This window comes from Haliotis rufescens, unplaced genomic scaffold (assembly GCF_023055435.1).
Source record: "Haliotis rufescens isolate VD_foot unplaced genomic scaffold, xgHalRufe1.0.p SCAF_6, whole genome shotgun sequence".
Taxonomy (NCBI): Eukaryota; Metazoa; Mollusca; class Gastropoda; order Lepetellida; family Haliotidae; genus Haliotis; species Haliotis rufescens.
In genome coordinates, this window is record NW_025964334.1 from 49,152,430 (window position 1) to 49,172,433 (window position 20,004).

The 20,004-nt window shown below is 39.1% G+C and overlaps 1 protein-coding gene across 8 annotated transcripts in view; it reads left to right on the forward strand.

The window, feature by feature from the left end:
* Nucleotides 1-20,004, forward strand: part of LOC124112910 (transcription factor SOX-13-like) — a 251,830-nt gene that overhangs the window by 169,260 nt on the left and 62,566 nt on the right. Inside the window, exon 1 of one of the 8 annotated variants that reach the window (XM_046473092.2) lies at nucleotides 1,243-1,731. The exons of the other annotated variants lie outside the window; for them this stretch is intronic. Within the exon in view, the coding sequence (XP_046329048.1) occupies nucleotides 1,703-1,731 (29 nt within the window). The 5' untranslated portion in view covers nucleotides 1,243-1,702. Of the gene's footprint in view, nucleotides 1-1,242; nucleotides 1,732-20,004 lie in introns of those variants that run through there. 8 annotated transcript variants of the gene reach the window in all.

Consider the following 20,004-nt stretch of genomic DNA (forward strand, 5'->3'; position numbering starts at 1 on the left):
TTGAACTACACCACCAGTGCTGTTCTCCCATGAAACTACTTAAGGAAGCTATAGTAATCATAGATTGTGTGATACTGTTTTCCTAATGACCAATGGAATGCTTCAATGTGGGAAAGACATTTAATACAATATACTGGCCATATGACAACTTGTAATAGCTTTGCCATGTGAGCAAGCCCCTGCTGGCTGCTGATAAGAAGATTATGTTTAGATATTGATTTAAATTTTCAGAAGTGGAATAATTAACTAAGCCTTATGTTTCATTCTTCCATTTTTTTCATTCCTGAATATTCTTTTCAGCCATTTGTATACTTATGATATTGGGACAACTTTTTCAAATTTCGATCGTTAAAATAAATGTTCTTTCCCGGTGAAAGTATTCTAGAGAAATCCATTACAAAGAGCCAGTAAAATTCGAACCCTCCTCTGGGCGAAGGTTTGATTGTAAAAGAGTGACATTCTATTTTGCCCAGCTATAGAATTGTCAAAAGAATAACTGTTATTGTAAAAACTGTGTCAGTTATCCTGCCTGGTTGGCAATTTCTTTCATAAAACCCTTTCAGTAAATTCTTTCACAAGTTAGGCGTGAAGAGAATATTTTGTATTCAAAATTAAGGATACCCATTTGTGCCGTTTAACCTTGGAATTTGCATAGCTACTTTCCCCGGTAACTGTTGCCAATATTGCAAGACTCAATAGTGGTGTGGGAAACTAGGGGTATCTTCGCCACTATTATTCCGTGGAAAGAAGCTTGACTTATTGTATCGGTGACATGATTGTTGCTCTCATTGTGCTAATGTTCCATTTTACGCCTCTCAATGCGCCTTTATATACAACTTTTATGTGTATGGCAATGCAGTTAAAGATATTGCCGACACAATACTGCCTTCACTATTGATCGGGCTAGCTGAGCTCGAATCGCGGTAGGCCGACTATCCATTGACAAGCCTATTGAACACAATGCCACGAATATTATTACATCAAGAAAGAAAAAAAGGAAGTGAACCGTGGTTCAGCAGTTCAATTTTTTTTTGTTATTTATTGAATTGTGAAAAGAAAGGAATCATAAATTTAATGGCTGCCCTTGTGACTTTTTCTTTTATCTATTGTGAGGCATTTCCCGTCTGAGGGAAGGTGTACAGGTAGCTGTGATTTAAGGGCGCAATTATGATTGAACGCAGTTCTAGTCCACTCGTCTATTGAACCTGTATTTACTTTGGTAACAGTTGTTACTGTGTGATTAGTGAAGTTTGCAATTCCTCGTGAAGCCTTTCAACCCTGCAGTGTGTCGACAGCTACGCCTCCGTTAGTGCTACAAATACAGTGTGAAGCAGGCAAGCAAGCTGTCCGAGGACTCTCCGCATCATATTGCGTTGCAGCTACAGATATATCTGTGGATCTATATGACCGCTGCCTCTTCCATTCCTACTGTGTTAGCCTTATTCAACAACTGATTGTAAAGCTGGGAAGATATTGTGAATCACTAGCCGTCAGTCGACAAGAGCTCTTAGGCTCCTCCTCTGATGATTGGCCCATGAAAGAACTAACACGGCATTTTACTTAGCTTGATGGCCAGGCACCCCCCTGTACCCCCTCCTCAAGGCCTGGCTAAGATTTGGTGGCAGCAGTGGTATAATCGCCACAATCGTATCTCGACTGACAACAGGGAGACGGAGCATCTACAAGCACACACGCCGTTACAATGCATGAAGCATTCTCACTCTGTGTTAGGTAAAACTTTTCTCATTCTTGCATGATCTTGTCGTCTGTGGTAGGTCAAACTTTACTCATTCCATTTTGTCTTCATGTCTTTGAGAAATGTTTCAGTATCATGTGGGGTTCGTATTTGACAGGATGAAAAGTTGTAAGGAAAATCACATCTTCTGTAATTTGATTATAAAGAAGTTGCTAGGTTCAGGAGGTGTAGTACTTGCAGTTATTTGTGTTTAAGGTTTCCTGGAATCTAAATTGTTTATTGTTTTGATGTCATTTTAGGATAATGAATATTTAAGCCTGGTAGTTTAGTATCTGTTTTTAATTAAAGTGGATCTGATCTTTCCATGTCATTTCTTATTTGTGAGTTGTGCTGGCTATATCTGCTTTATAGGACTATTTATATGCTATTTGTGTGACAAATCAATTATTATTTATTAAATATCTGAAATGTCAGTGCAGAGTAGAAATATTTTGGTATATATTCTTTTTGTGTGTAAAAAAGGCTAGCTAAAAATAGTTAAATATTTATGTCATATTTTATTATAACTGTGACACTTTTCAGTATGTAATGTGCACTAATTTTCACATCAGATTGGTATTTATGGAGAAGTACTTTTCATATTCATAATTAATGCCTAAATTCCTCAATATTCCATGTATGTTTCTATAAATGTTTTGAAGACATAAAGTCAAAAATAATGTTTTCCTTCAACTCTGTATCATAAATACATTGACTTATCAAATTTTGCTGTTTTGCAGCGAATTTATTGCAAGGTTCTTGTGACAGTATTATCAGAAAGAGCTTGCTCGTTTTATCTTGTGTTGAATTTATTACAAACATTTACATTGAATTATATACCAGGTGACAGGAAGGATATGTTATGTTCTAACCAGGAACACATTTCAGTTTAATGGATATAGAGAGTGGCATTTGGATAATATTTTCTTCATGACTTGTTTGATTCTATTCTAAATACAGTGTAGTTTTAGTTAAATTGACTTGTGTGTTAATATTAATTTTTGTTTTTGTTACAAGTAGTTTAAAATGAAATTGAAGAGTGAGTAAGATGTGTTTTTTAAAACTTATGTCTTTATGGAGTTCTGTTTTGTTCTGATAAATAAATAAATAAATAAATAAATAAATAAATAAATAAATAAATACACAAACACTTTTCAGTATTTCTAAATCATTGTCTAATTCTCAAAACAGGACGTGCATTTTTAGTTTGTTGAAAAAGACAAGCGTAACACCCATGTAATAAGAAGTTGGAACTTTTCAAGAAGAGTTACGGAAAAGCCACAACAGTATAGAATGGCAATAATATTGTTAAAGCTGGGAAAGTCTCCAGCTGACTGACACTGATGTCATAATGATAGGAAACACAAAACACAGTTGTCAAACTTTGTTCAACTTGTAAATATGGTCACTTTCTATAAGTCAGGGTCTTTGATCACAAGGAAATTTGTTTCTGTGGTTATTTCAAATGTGATCTTCCTTCATCAAAATTCATATCTACAAGATGATCCATGATACAAATCACTCGCCTGTCAATAAAAAACTAAAAAAACTGTTATTTTCTCAAAATACAATTATCCATATTTGGTTGTCTTGTAATTTTGCTGGCTACCTTTCTAATTCACAGGCTGAGTAGATAAAACTCACAGCAGAAGCCTGTCAAATCTGAAGGGTTCAGTTGAAACCATGTCATAAAAGTTTTGAAAAGATTAAATTAGAAAATTATTTTATGATCTCTCTTCCTGAGGTATCAGAGTGTTTATGCTGGCTTTGCTCAGTTGTGATTTGGGATACTGTTAGGAGACTTTAGAAAAGTGTTTCGTTTGCAAATCGTATTGGAGCTGACGTTAACAAACTGTCCGTGGTGCTGAATGGTACATTTTTGTTCTCAAATGAGTCACATGAATTTACATAAAACGATATTTGTACCAATCAGAGTTATGACAACTGTCTTGTGCATCTCTGCTTTGCATCATATTGTGCAAAGTTGTTGTTGTGTATTTGGGATGAGGCAAGTTCTGTTTCTCGTCACAGTGTTACAGAGCTCATTTTGGTGCATGTCGCTAAGGAAGTTAGAATCCAATGACAAATAATTAGCCTTCCACAATGTTGAAATGGACAGCACTATGTCATTTGAAACTGACGTTATTCGCTCAGTACACAACTGACAAGATAAATCTGCAAGAAATTAGAAGACAGGCACTTCTTTAGCAGACAAATGTCACTGCAAAAACACTAGTTAAAAACCAACAGCTTTTCAACACCGTTATTTCTTATAAAAGGGAGGCAAATATTGTCAAGCAGTTATCAATAGAACCATGCAATGTGTCAGACAAATTAAATACTTGATTTAAACTCGTCTTGTTCCACAAGCTGGCTTAAAAATGTGGAGTTTGAGTGTCAGTTTAAAGTGACATGCAAGCTTAAGTTGATTTTTGAGTTAGTATGGTTACGACAAGCAGTGACCAGAGAGCATTGCTCGGGTTGAGGGGTACAAACAGACGCCTGGCTTGTCATTTAAGTCTTATAGCATGAAATAGAAAAGCTTTTTCACTAAGACCTAAATAATTACACAGGAGATGTGTTTCTAATAACCTGCTTATATTTATCTCGCTTTTAACCTGACTTTTCTTTGTAAAGCGAAGACTTTTTGTGTCTTCCGCTGAATTGCGTTGCGTAATGTGCTTTTGGGTTTCAATAAGTTCTCCCTGACAAGAGCCTACTACTATTTTAGTCAAGAAAATGAACATATTTGAACAGCGATTCTGTATGCAGAAAACGGTTCTTTTACAGGAAATGTTAGATGGTTAAAGATGGACGTGCATCATTAATGGATATGAGTATGAGGTATGGGTGTGATAATAGCATTCAGTGTATGACAACTATATTCACTGTATGACAATTGTATGACATTCATGATTATTGTATGACAGTTGTATGGCATTGAATGATATTGATATGACAAGCATACATCATCCCTGTTCTACAGAGGATGATCTTTTAGTACCTGAAAAAATGCTGACACAGCACAAAGAATTATTCACTGACTTGCAGTCTCGGGTCAATGTAACATAATGGTGGATGCATTTGGATGAAGATTTACGTCAAGATGGGGATTTCGCCTCCCTGCTTGAGGGTATCCTTGAATGTAGAAGCTGGAATTGAAACTTGCATCAACTTGCAAAGAGGAAAGTTTGGCTGTTAGTCTAGAATGAAAATGTGCTTTGAATAATTGTTATGATATGTCTATAGTCATGGATGTCCAGCAGTCAACACCCTAGGACACGCACCTCCTCTCCGCCCCAACACCCCCTACCCCCACCCACCCTTTCCCCTCCCCTCCCCTAATATATTGTCACTGTTTTCATATATATGGATTGAGTTTTAAAATATATACGTCATATGCCTCAGTGATTTTGCTCTCTCTCTCTCTCTCTCTCTGCTAACCATCACTCAACAGAAAGCATCTATCTATCTATCTATCTATCTATCTATCTATCTATCTATCTATCTATCTATCTATCTATCCCAGTTGTAATGCTAACCATCACTCAACAGAAAGCATCTATCCATCCATCCATCCATCCATCCATCCATCCATCCATCCATCCATCCATCCATCTATCTATTTATCTATCTATCCATCTATCTATCTATCTATCTATCTATCTATCCCAGTTGTAATGCTAACCATCACTCAACAGAAAGCATCTATCTATCTATCCATCCATCCATCCATCCATCCATCCATCCATCTATCAATCTATCCCAGTTGTACTGCTAACAATCACTCAACAGAAAGCCCCTCCAGTCGCTAGGGAGACATTTCTCCCCCTTCATCTGAGCCAGTATGTGTGTGTGTATGGGACACCACCCATCAGTCGAGCTGCTACGGAGGCTGGCTATCTCCATTGTTGAGCCTGTCCCCTACAGCAGCTATCAGCCATCCTACAACCCACAGGTTAAGATAGACGGATCAGTTTCGGACCAGCCACACGTTAGGAGATACTATGTCCAATAATCCTCCGGCAAGGGTCAAAAAACCTCATCTGCCCTAATAAGTCAGTGGTTATCAGAGAAAGTTGTTTCAATATAGAGCTTAGTTTACAAGGCATGACAATTCCACGACAGATGAATTGTGGGGTCATCATATTAGAGGGAGAGTTTATCTTCTGGGGCTACTGTGCCCTAAACAATTGCCCCCAGTCTTTGAGGGAGCCTCCACCTTGAAAGCAGAGGGGGGTGGGCGGAAGGGCCATTCTCAACAGGGGAAAAAAATTTTAATGTCATGTACAAGGGCTAAAAGTAACGGCCAACACTATCAAGTTTTTCACGTGTTAAAGTTATATTTGAGCATGTATGAAATAAATATTGTTCCTTATATATTTAGTGAGTGAGTTGGATTTAACGCCGCTTTTAACAGTATTACAGTCATATCATGGCGTGTCAGCTTAATGTGGGAGGAAAGCCCGAAGTGATGCAGGTCTCAGACGTTTACCACTTTGGTGAAACCCAGGAGCACGGGTATGGTGCTGACAAACCTAGAAACATTATCGGGGCAACCCGTGATTCGAACACACAATTATAGATTTCTGGCGTGCCCAAGGGACGCAACTCTGCACAGCGAATCGCGGCGCCTTAGACGACCCGTGCCCCCCCTTATATATTTAACATTACTTGATTTGACCTTATGTTTAACATATCCTTTTGGTGATGAGAATGTTTTTACTTGGAACTTGTGTTGTTTGGAGATTGTTATGGTAAGTTACTTGTTGTTTTCCCATCAAGGATTGATGTGATGGGGCTGTGATGGAGTATGATGAGGACAAGGATAATTATGGTTTACATCATGTTATAATAATGAGAAGAATGATGAGCTGGGTAATCTCTATTGGAATTTTTTCACTAACTTGGTTCGTGTTGACCTTGGTTGAGTGTGGATCTGATTACCAAAGTATTGAGATCTAGAGATGGTCCTGCTGTCCCACCCTCTGTTGAGTTTAGATCTAATTACCAAGTATTGAGATCTAGAGATGGTCCCGCTGTCCCAACCTCTGTTGAGTTTAGATCTGATTACCAAGTATTGAGATCTAGAGATGGTCCTGCTGTCCCACCCTCTGTTGAGTTTAGATCTAATTACCAAGTATTGAGATCTAGAGAGGGTCCCGCTCTCCCACCCTCTGTTGAGTTTAGATCTAATTACCAAGTATTGAGATCTAGAGAGGGTCCCGCTGTCCCACCCTCTGTTAAGTTTAGATCTAATTACAATAGTATTGAGATCTAGAGATGGTCCTGCTGTCCCAACCTCTGTTGAGTTTAGATCTGATTACCAAGTATTGAGATCTAGAGATGGTCCTGCTGTCCCACCCTCTGTTGAGTTTAGATCTAATTACCAAAGTATTGAGATCTAGAGAGGGTCCCGCTGTCCCAACCTCTGTTAAGTTTAGATCTAATTACAATAGTATTGAGATCTGGATGGTCCCGCTCTCCCAACCTCTGTTAAGTTTAGATCTGATTACAATAGTATTGAGATCTGGATGGTCCCGCTCTCCCAACCTCTGTTAAGTTTAGATCTAATTACAATAGTATTGAGATCTGGATGGTCCCGCTGTCCCACTGGTGTTCACAGCCTATGTCAGTTACCTACAATGCAATGATAACATAATAAATAAAGATGTTAATTTTTTTATTGTAATGACACATTCATAGTTATATTTTCATCAATATTTCTTGTGTTTTGAATTAAACAAGTTGGGCAATGCTGACTTGGCTTTTAAGGAGGCATTCTGTAGTAAACACATGTTACTCATAGCTTGTGAATTTATAAAAAAAACTTTATTACACATTCTTATGTATATTATGTCATTAACTATGAATGCTAACACATCCGAAACCCAAGCAGTGTTTCCTAAGTCCGATAATCGCTGGATATATTAGCAAGATCCAATTTCCAGTAGACAGTTTCGGTTTTGTTATCTGTGTTTATTCAAAGTTCACTTTCCCACCCGATCTGCAATCTGCCCGATTAATTGTAAACTGTTTAATCCAAACAAAATCCCATAACCGAAAGTCTGGTGTGGCGATTTAAGACATCCACTCCTTGTCTGTGGTGAATCTTCATGGCTCTGCTTCAGAAGGATCTGATTATCAAGCCACGTATGTTTTGATACGGTCCCTGACTTATTATTTATGTTATGTGATTAGATGGTTCAGAGTTGTGTATTTCTTGTTGACACTGGCTCAAATCGGCAATTTGAGCCGCTTCCGATAAAGGAGCTTTTCTTTCATTACAACGAGTGCTTGTAGATTTTGTAATAAATATTTGGTATAGTTTTCACTCTAATTGGCTGAGAAAATGGTCACTACACAAAGAAAGGGCTCACAAAAGATAAACTAAACTCAGATCATACTTAAAAATATAATGTGTTTTGTCTGTATTCATATTCAGGGTTTCAGGTCAGAGAAACGTTGCTTCTATCAGTAATTGTCTGATATAGGTTTGTGGCTTATCAGCATCTCTGTTAAAAAAAATCCCAGAAGACTTTGAAGAAGTTTTACAATCTTTTCTTGCAGACATATAAGAAATTTGATCTTTTAACTGTTGAGAATTTAATATGGTAAAGTGAAGATATTTCTGGGGTGTGAAGCTGAAAGAGCATTTTCCTTTCTTTGTTTGGTATGATGAGATCTTGTGGTTCAACACCGTGTATTGTGTCCAGAGGAATAATTGCTAGAATGTGATATCAATGTCATAATAGACTTCAAAGAACTGGTATGTTGGTCATGAAGCTGGCATCATTTTGTGCAATTATACCTGAACGGTTGGAATTGTCAGTATCTGAAATCAGAACAAGAATGGCGTTGGGTGTTTGGCGTTTACTGCAGATCATGTGTGGAAATGGGAATAATTATGATTAAACAGTTCTATGAAGTACTGCACCTCGTGGAATTATTCTCCTAACAACATGCACTGGGTTGACTTGAAACGATAGACATTAGACATTAGACATTAGACATTAGGCTTTACTTCTTGTGATCTTCCTTGGTCAGAGATGGTCTACCATCCACTAAATATTAAACACCCGACCATTCGCTCTCTCTTCACCCTACACCTTACCCCCTTTTTGACCCACACTGCCCCCCCCCCCCCCCCCCTTCTTCCTCATGTCACACCCCACCCCTCCTTCCTCATGCCACACCCCACCCCTCCTTCCTCATGCCCCACCCCACCCCTTCCTTCTTCATGCCACACCCCACCCCCTCCTTCCTCATGCCACACCCCACCCCCTCCTTCCTCACGCCACAACCGACCCCCTCCCTCCTTCCTCACACCACAACCGACCCCCCTCCCTCCTTCCTCACACCACATCCGACCCCCTCCCTCCCTCCCTCCTCACACCACAACCGACCCCCTCCCTCCCTCCTCACACCACACCCAACCCCCTCCCTCCCTCCTCACACCACACCCAACCCACTCCCTCCCTCCCTCCTCACACCACACCCAACCCACTCCCTCCCTCCCTCCTCACACCACACCCAACCCACTCCCTCCCTCCCTCCTCACACCACACCCAACCCACTCCCTCCCTCCCTCCTCACACCACACCCAACCCACTCCCTCCCTCCTCACACCACACCCGACCCACCCCCTCCCTCCTCACACCACACCCAACCCACTCCCTCCCTCCTCACACCACACCCGACCCCCTCCCTCCTTCCTCACACCACACCCAACCCACTCCCTCCCTCCTCACACCACACCCGACCCCCTCCCTCCCTCCCTCCTCACACCACACCCAACCCACTCCCTCCCTCCCTCCTCACACCACACCCAACCCACTCCCTCCCTCCCTCCTCACACCACACCCAACCCACTCCCTCCCTCCTCACACCACACCCGACCCCCTCCCTCCCTCCTCACACCACACCCAACCCACTCCCTCCCTCCTCACACCACACCCAACCCACTCCCTCCCTCCCTCCTCACACCACACCCAACCCACTCCCTCCCTCCCTCCTCACACCACACCCAACCCACTCCCTCCCTCCCTCCTCACACCACACCCAACCCACTCCCTCCCTCCCTCCTCACACCACACCCAACCCACTCCCTCCCTCCCTCCTCACACCACACCCGACCCCCTCCCTCCATCCTCACACCACACCCAACCCCCTCCCTCCATCCTCACACCACAACCGACCCCCTCCCTCCCTCCTCACACCACACCCAACCCACTCCCTCCCTCCTCACACCACACCCGACCCGCTCCCTCCCTCCTCACACCACAACCGACCCCCTCCCTCCCTCCTCACACCACACCCGACCCCCTCCCTCCCTCCTCACACCACACCCGACCCCCTCCCTCCCTCCTCACACCACACCCGACCCCCTCCCTCCCTCCTCACACCACACCCAACCCACTCCCTCCCTCCTCACACCACATCCGACCCCCTCCCTCCCTCCTCACACCACACCCGACCCCCTCCCTCCCTCCTCACACCACACCCAACCCACTCCCTCCATCCTCACACCACATCCGACCCCCTCTTTCACTCCTCACCCTACTCATATCCCCCTCTCTCTCTAGTCACCCAACACTAAACCCCTCCTGGCTCCTCACCTAACTCCCAACTCAACCCCAGTCTCGCCCAAGCCCATCCTTCTTATTCTTAGACTTTCAGTGGTTTGGTATGAAATAGGTAATATTAAAATATGATATATTTTGTAATAAGTTTCAAATTTGTTTCAAAAGATGATAAACACTATTGAACACCAGCTTGCATGGTAATACATGTTACATCTCTTTGTCCAGTTCTTTGGAACGAAAATCAAGACAGGAACCCCGTGGCTTCATTTTGAAAAATGTAGTTTTTGTTTATTAAGATAAAAAATGTATAACAGCTTATATTGTGAAGATGCGGGATAGAAGTGACAGCCATTCATTTCCTACACCCACACGGAACTGGAGGGGTGGGGAGCTGTAGGGGTGTGTCACACCTACACAGGATAGGAGGGGTGTGGGCTGGTGGGTGTGTCATACCCACACAGGACAGGAGGGGTGGGGGGCTGGTGGGGTGTGTCACACCTACACAGGACAGGAGGGGTGGGGGGCTGGTGGGGTGTGTCACACCTACACAGGACAGGAGGGGTGGGGGGCTGGTGGGGTGTGTCACACCTACACAGGACAGGAGGGGTGGGGGGCTGGTGGGGTGTGTCACACCCACACGGAACTGGAGGGGTGGGGAGCTGTAGGGGTGTGTCACACCTACACAGGACAGGAGGGGTGGGGGGCTGGTGGGGTGTGTCACACCTACACAGGATAGGAGGGGTGGGGGGCTGGTTGGGTATGTCATACCCACACAGGATGGGAGGGGTGTGGGCTGGTGGGTGTGTCATATCCACACAGGACAGGAGGGGTGGGGAGCTGTAGGGGTGTGTCACACCCACACAGGATAGGAGGGGTGGGGGGCTGGTGGGTGTGTCATATCCACACAGGATAGGAGGGGTGGGGAGCTGTAGGGGTGTGTCACACCTACACAGGACAGGAGGGGTGGGGGGCTGGTGAGGTCTGTCATACCCACACAGGACAGGAGGGCAGGGGGAGGTGATGGGGTGAAATGTATTTTCTATATATATTGTTGAAATTCTGATAAAATTCTAAATTTCAACATGTTATCAGCCCAGTAATGTTTTCGTCAAATCCAATTTTTAATATGTATACTTTCTTTTGCCTGACAGTTTATATGCTTGCTACCGGACCCTTTCTACCGAAATAATGATCAATCATGTCAGTGATTGTTGTAAGTGCAGCAAGTTGTTTTTTAATCAGAATTTTACAATCAGAGAGTACTGGAGTACCTGTCTGCGACTTTGTGATAAACTACTTCCTTTTTTGCAAGTGGTAGTTCTTTTTTACAGAAGAGCAAGCAAGACTTATCAACTTAATTACACCATGTTAGTACTGAAGCAAAATAAGTAGGAAGAGTTTTTAAAATAGATAAACGAAAAAAACAGTAGGGCAGGAGAAATTTAGAACTTGAATCCAACAGTCAGCAGTTGTAGGGATGAACTTCCCATTGTCATAAGGATGTGTTAGAGGACAAGACAAAAATGTTCCATTTTTTAGCTAAATGTGAACCGTTACCATGTTAGCTTATTGATTATGGTATCAAAATGGCCTGAAACATCGTGGCATTGTGCTTAAGGATTGTCAAATTGTCGATTTTTTCTCTTCAATTGGAATGGTTTTTCTTGAAAATGAGCTGCTTTTTGTAGCCATTCTCAGTTCCTGCCAAGTCCCCCCTCTCAATACTCCATTACCCTGTTTAACGGCATGATCTCAGTCGAGGTGGCAAATGGATGACTAGTTAATGGAACGACAGGTAGATAGGTTTCCTACAAAGATCCAAAAAAGTATTTGAAATATATAAGTGAATAAAACCTACCAAGACCAAATGCCCAATCTCCCAGTCAGCATCTTGCTGGGATGCTGAGTCGAGATAAATCACTGCATCAGTTGGAATGAATTTCATTTGACAGTAATCACTGAAAAGCAAAATGATATTTTATGTAACAAAGGAAAACAACAGAGCTTAAAAAAGGAGTTTTGCAAATGTATTTTTGTAATTTTATTTTCTAAATGCAATAAGCGAATATTGGATTATGGGTTGCTGGGGTCTTATATCCATGACAGTGTTTTCTCGGAGGTCCAAGTTTACATGGTTACAGGCTGAATATGATTGGATCAGTAGCAAATTAAGCTTGTTTTCATCAATTCTTATCCTAGGGAACATCTAAAATCCAATTATCTACTGAATCGTGGTTTTAGCGGTAAAAGTTTGTTTAACACATGAAGCAAACAATATTTTATTGACTTTCTGAGTTAATATGCTAGGGTCATTTATATTTAAAGTTACAGTCTTAGGAAAAGATTGAGATTAATTGCTTTGGAGAATTGACGAACAATCTGAGAATTACATTAAATGGTTAAAAACAATCCTGCGAAGAATTTCTAAAATTAACGTCATATGATGCAGAAAAAGCTTTTATGTCTTCGATATATTCATATATTATTGATTTTGTTATTTTATTTGTTGTAAGTGTAAGAGGATGTACTTCTCACAAAAGGGCTGCTTTTGTGATTAAAGTGCATGGATATTGTTTATTATTGCTGAGCAGGCCATTAAAGAATAAATCAAGAATGAAATGTTGAAGTGCCAGAATAAACACCAAACTAGTGTTCAATGTGACTCCATTGAGATCTTCCCACAAATTGACTGCACTTCATAAATTACGAACATAATATTCACAGCAAGTGCCTTTTTGTCACCAGTGTGTAATATGGTTGTGATATTTTCCATAGCTGAATTATAAAACATGTTTGATGTAAGCGAAACAATATTAATTTGTCGTCGGCTCGGACTCTTGTCTAGACAAGAAGAGGAATGTTTTATGAAGATGGCCAAGACATTGTGTTATGGAATTAGTATAATTCACTTACTGCCTACAATATCTCAAGATTCTAATTCTGATAATGTACTTCTCCAGTCCAGCCCGATCGCTCAGACAATCGTACATAATCTTTATATGAATTTCAGGGGAACGTTGTCCTCTTCGTGAAGCCGACCTCATATACAAGACAAATAAAATCCCACATTTGCTTAATAATCTCCCTTGTAGGAAGGGGGTCGGGGCAACAGGTTAAACAAGGGGGCTTCATAAAGTTTGAGATTCGAAGTGTACCCTCTCAGCTATTCCAGTGTATTATGACAGTTTTATACAGAGGGCTATTAGTGATTTAAACAACCCCTGTCACAAGTGGAAGCGCCTATTGTCAGAATTAATCAAAGACCTAGTCTTTCTATCTGGCTGTGACACACATTCTCGCTTTCAAAATGTTATTTCATTCTCGGCGAAATTAGTTTTTGTTTTTAATCAGATTTTGGTACTGGTTTTTATGGTCTGTTTTTGTGTGGTATTCTGTAAATATAACATTCTTCCTTGGAGTGTGCGAGATGTCATATTTAATAACCTAAGTATACGCACATGGGTCGGTTGAACACAATCTACATACACAGATATGACTTTGATATGTTTTCGGGACTAGGAAGATGGATGGCACAATATTGTAGTGTGTTATCTTGTTTCCTAATTTAACTTCACGTTTACGAACCGTTTTTTTTTTCAATACCTCTATCCTACATTTCAATGCTATCACCAAGGAATACGGTAAATGGAACATCAGTTTTCTCACTCTCACCACACCACTGACAGAATTCTAGTAGGTGATATACCATGTTACATGCCTTGACAAATTGCCACAGCTGATTGTTATAAAGTGGGAAAACAGGTGGAATTTTGCGTTTGATATTGATAAATTAATATAAAGTTTCCAGCCTGTTTTTCAACCTTCAAAGTGTTCAGCACTATGCAATTGGTCCATCGTTCTTCATAGAATCGGTCCATCTCTCTTCACTGTAGTGAAACGACCGATTACCATCAAACCAGTCCAAGCTTTATTGAGTGAGTCTGTTAATCCGGAAAACACGGGATTTCATTTCAGTTTTATCAAGACGTGAATACCAATATGATTGCACTTTAATACCATTTCCTGTTCCGTTTTGGTGAATTATGGTAAAGAAAAGTCTTAGATTTTACAAGTTTGAAAAACAGACAAATCTATATGTGTGCTTGTGTTTGTCATACAGAAATCAAATATCTCTGTTTGGTGGGAGGGGGAGGGGGAGTTTGATTGAATCTTGAATCTTGAATCTTGAATCTTGAATCCTATTTGTAATGTTCTTTGTTTTGTTAAGATTTAGATATGTGTAGTGATTACACTGAACTGTAGAAATGGTAAAAACCGTTTGATAAACTGGCAAATCCTATGTGCATTCTTGTGTTTGTCATACAGAAATCAAATATCTCAGTTTGGTGGGAGGAGGATTGAATCTTGAACCTTGAATCTTGAATCCTATTAGTAATGTTTTCTTTGTTTTGATATGTGTACCGATTCCATTGAACTGTAGAAATGGTAAAAACGTCATGTCTCGCTGTGTTCCTGTTTTCTACGAGAAACTTCCCAGATTTCAGATCCTAAGTTGGGTGATTAAAACTTTGGAATTCTTTTAAAGAATATTTATTGGATAATAATGAATGAAATCAGTTTTTCTGTTTTTCATACAAGTGAATAAAGATCCTTTCTTAATACAAGACTTAATATGAGAATTGCAAATGGTGTTTAGGTGGACAAAATAGATATAAAATCAGAAGTCTTTGGTTATTCTGGCAGTAACTGATTACTGTTATTTGGGTGATATATATAATATGTAAATATTTAGGACGTATCTTAGACTGTTGATGTAAAGCGGAAGGAGAGTCATTATTTAGACGATTTGTGCGACATTTAAAAAACGTCTTATATCAAGGTTGAGGGGTTAAGTAGAAAGGTTTCCTGTGGACGTGAGATGAAATTTCTAAAAAAATAATATATGTCACTTTTTGATGTTATAAGAAACTATCCACTTAATGTATTTGTAATAAGGCCTATTTAAATTCCATCCCTTACAGTCTCGTTAGTGAGAAATTAAATAGTGTTTAAACCATGAATATTCGAGAGATTAATCGCAGAATATTGTGAGGCTCCTTGTTGTCTTTTTACAAGGCTCCTGTCTCAGACAATGGACAAATTTGAAATCAATATCTGTAAAAAAGCGTTGTTTGCCAACACAAAAGTGGGCCATTGAAAAGCAAGCAATAAATCTGGAGCATTGTGAGGTATAAGGAATTAGTGCGGGTGACAAAGTCAGTGTAATCTCGCATAATGACTGATTACTTTACATGAGAATTTTACACTTTAACATTGCCTGCAGTGTAGGAAGCCATGCAAGGGTCAACTCTAACCCTACATTGCAAGTGATCAGCAATTCATTAAACCTCAAGCAATATTGATCATCATGATTAATAGGCACACTACTACAAAGCGCGTTGAGGCTCTAATAGCTTTATGCGTGTTCAATGAGGCGTGAACTGGATGCATTCCGACTTCACACTGCTTGGCTTTGAGAAGGAACAGTCGAATGATAAAATAAAAAGAATTAGAATCATCAAAAAGTGAAAAGAAATATTCTTTTTGGCTTTTTTCGCTCCTACTCCAATCATTTTGGCAGATTTCATCTTTCTTGGTTTTTTATTATTAAATTTATCTTTTGATTACAAATTTTAACAGTGACATTGCAATGATTACGAGCTCAATGAATGATTTTCTGAATTATATCCCTATCTAAAAACATTCTTGATATTTTCAAACACATTTATTCTAGAGTATTTCTTACAAAAGTTAATTGAAATAAAATGCAACATTTCTAATTTCCATGGAAACTACTCTAATGAACATTACAGCTATATAACTTGGATAATGAAATAAATGAATGAAATGGAATCTTACGACTAGTTTAAAGCAAGGAGTGGATACCCAATAACTCAGGATTAAATACTCCCCTTTAACTTGTTCGTAAAACTAAAACTGCTTATTTGATAAATATATCTATCAAGGAATGCTATAAAATCTTGTAATGCGATCTCTGACCCTGAGATATATTGTAGCAGTTAGAAAATTAATTATAGGGTGTAATAACCTGAGGCTTAATAAATGATGACGGGAATCAACGACCCTGAACATTGTTTTTCCCATAATTCCGCAGCCTCAAGTGATTTTAGCCACCAAATATACAGCATGAGCAATTATAATCTGTCAAATTGATACCAGGTAGTGTGATTTGTCATATTCGTCATCCGTTGTGCGTTTAGATGACAAACAGTCATTATAACGATCAGTAGCCATTCATCAACATTCGACACTTACATTCAGATGGACAAGGGATTTGCGTTATCTACTTGCTTACCTAATGAATATTCATGAGCAAGAGTGCATATAAGCATCGTTACTTACACTGAGGTTCAATTGTTTGTCATTTGGCCGGACCGGAGTACAACAATGTTTTGGTATGTTCAAAAGGATATTGATTTTAGTTTTGTTAAATTTTGAAAAAGTATGTATAAACATTAATAGTTGCTTATTTGTATTATAAGTTTAGGAAATGTTTGAAATGATTGACCATTTTTGATATTATTTGCATTTTCAACAAGTGTTTAAGATGCTTTTACTCCTAAGCTGAGAAATTCTCAGTTGCCATTTTGTGAAAACAATAACAGACTCACTATAACCTTAAACATTACTTTAAAAAAACACATTTGGGGTTTTCTGTTGACAAAACATTGCCAGGATTTTATAACTGTTTTTGTAATTAACATTTATTTATTGTCAAAATCTTTTCCTGGTCGCATGTGGTTTCTTCCACTTGTTTAGGTTTCATATTCGGCAGCGGGGAATATTTCATCTTAGACTTAACCAAAATGATCTTGCATTCTTCGGAAGAAATTTTCTCATGATACGTAGAGTAGCATCTATGTCCCCCAACCCAGACATCATAAAGTGGGGGTAATTTTGCTGCGTGTATTAATTAAACATTTTCCTTCACACAGGGGTATCAAATTTTTGTAGTCTGGAACCTGATTTCTTGCACAGGTGCTGGTGCTTGATGTTTAAGCTCAACAAAGGAGGTGTTTTTTGCTCTTTTGGATAACAATTTGTGGAGGGAAACAGTACTTTTTGACGTTCATGAAATTTTCTCAAGTTTTGTATATTTTCTTTGATGTTATTGTGGTAGTCAGATTGCGTTTTTCACGCTTAAGAGATGTGAACAAAGTCTAATCCTTTCTATTAACTTTTTCCAGTGTTCAGTCTGTGAATTCTGCCACTTGGTAGAGGTTTTAGAAAGTAAGATAAAGATCGCTTGTTTTCATTTCAGTAATCACTACATTGATTTAATGTTTCTTGTTTTGAAATCAGCTCAAAGAAATATCTCGGGGCTAGATCATTCTGCTCCATTGAGTTCTGCCAAAAATAAAGTTTCGGTTAAAAAAACATATCAACAATCCAACTACTGCAAGAATTTGGGGAGATACTGTTTCAGTACCATCTCTTCCAAGTTAAGAGTCGGCTTTGTTTTGCTTTTACACTTGGAAATAGTTCATCGTTTTCAAACAAACTGTTGGTTCCGTACTTAAAACTTATAATAAATATTCTTTATCAGATCCCATTTTTTGTTAGTATTTCGCAGAAAATGTTGAATGTTATGAAATTGAAACAAGTTTGATTAATTTTGGTCACCCCCAAAGAATATCATTGCAAGGTTGATGAAGAAATTGTTAAAATTAAAATGGAAAGAAACAGATGTATGATTTTGGATCAGAAATTTGGGTTCAATTTATCAGAAGATAGGAATTTTTTGTTTCATTCATGCATTAATTATTTTGTACCTATAAGTTTCACATTTAGGTCGACAATAATTGTAGGGGAACACACCGTTTCAGAGTATTTGCTTACTCCTTTATCAAGTGATGCATATACTCTGAAACGTTCTGTTCCTCATAATAAGAAGTTGACATCCATAAATTCTCTTCCTTATGTGTATCACTTCTAAATGCCTTTCAAAGTTTTAATAATTGTAGAATTATTGAATACCTAAATTGATATTTGCACACATCGCTTGTGTATTTGTCAGCAATGGATTCCTACATAAGGATTATTTCTTGATGTGAAAAAGTAATATTCGTGTTTAGAAACTGTTAAAAAATATTTCATTAATATATGATCCAGTAAAATATGTATCCAGAGCAACGGAAAATTATTTAAGTAATGTATACAATAAGGAAATATTGAAATGAATTTTGCATCTGAATTGACCCGTTTGCTGTTGTCAGTAGCATATAAATCATAAATATTCATAAATATGTAATTTACAATATTATGAAATATGCTTTTGACTTTGAATAAGGTGAGCAGTTTAATTTCTTGTTGGTATACATTTCCTTGCTCAAGATGCCTTTAACAGGAGAGAGAAAGGAAGCTGGTTAATTCAAGGTTAACTTTCTTTCAGAAATTCTTAAAAAAAAGATGTAACAAAATTACTTTAGTACATTAAATTAAAATGAACTGGTTTGGCCTAATAATATTTAAAAGAACCCATTGACTTCTAGATCAGTTTCTGTTCATAAACAATCAATATATATTTACAAATTATAAAATATGCAATTTATTTTAATGATAAGTATTACATAAATATTTTGCCTGTGTTCCAATGTTCAGTGGTGTTGGTGTGAAGTGTGTGGCTGGTGTGTGTGTGATGTGTAAAGCCACTGATAGCTAGGAATTTGTTGAATGAACTGCACCTATCTCTGAGCGGGTCCTGCCCTGCTTGGGGTCAAGTGGGGTCAACAGGAGCCCCCTCAACAGTTGCCCTGAGGAGCTTCACACCACCAGATACACCACCAATAAAATCTGTATTAACCCTTAATCTCTTAAACTCGCTCAGTAGCACCTTGACTGGAATCATCCATGCACTGTTGTCAACATTTCTAAGCATGTAGAGGGTTAAGGCTTTGAGAAATAAAGTCAGCTGAGATTACGACACTGATCCTAGAAATGATAACTATACTACTCAAAAGAAGACAAGCACCACCCGATTCTTTCATATGACTATACTTAATAAGTCATGGCATTTTGCGAAAATTTGAATTTTTAAAATGTTAAATTTATTTGTAAAATTGGTTTTATTTTGCGACATCTTTTTGAAAGATGTGAATGGTTTATTGCAATGGTTGCAGAGAACCTGGTTTAGGGTGTGGATAGTAATTGTTCCTGGCAATTGTTGATCTTTGATGATTTTTGGTTTATTTGATTCAGTGTCGATTATCGTGTGGGATCTCTTTATGGTGTGGGTATTTTTATGGATCAGTTATCACAGTTATTTTGAACAACAGAATTCCGACAGGGGCGTGAAGGAATGTTGTTTTGTTCTGTTCTGCAATATTATGGATATATAAAAGCGAAAACTCCCTTTCCATAATGAAAAGAAATCACACCTTAAGAGAGTCGATTGTACAATTCTGACTATATCATGAGCATGTGTTTATGAATCAATGTTAAATAGTGATGACGCCAGGTGTTCACAGAAAGGTGAGCGTAACAGATTCAGATGCAAAAGATTTATCACACTAGCCAATTCTTTAATCGGACTTGTCCATAATTCATTTTGGACAGGACCCGTGAAGATTCTGGGGTAGAATAGGTCTTCAGCAACCCATGCTTGCCATAAAAGGTGACTCTGCTTGTCGTAAAAGGCGACTAACGGGATCGGGTGGTCAGGCT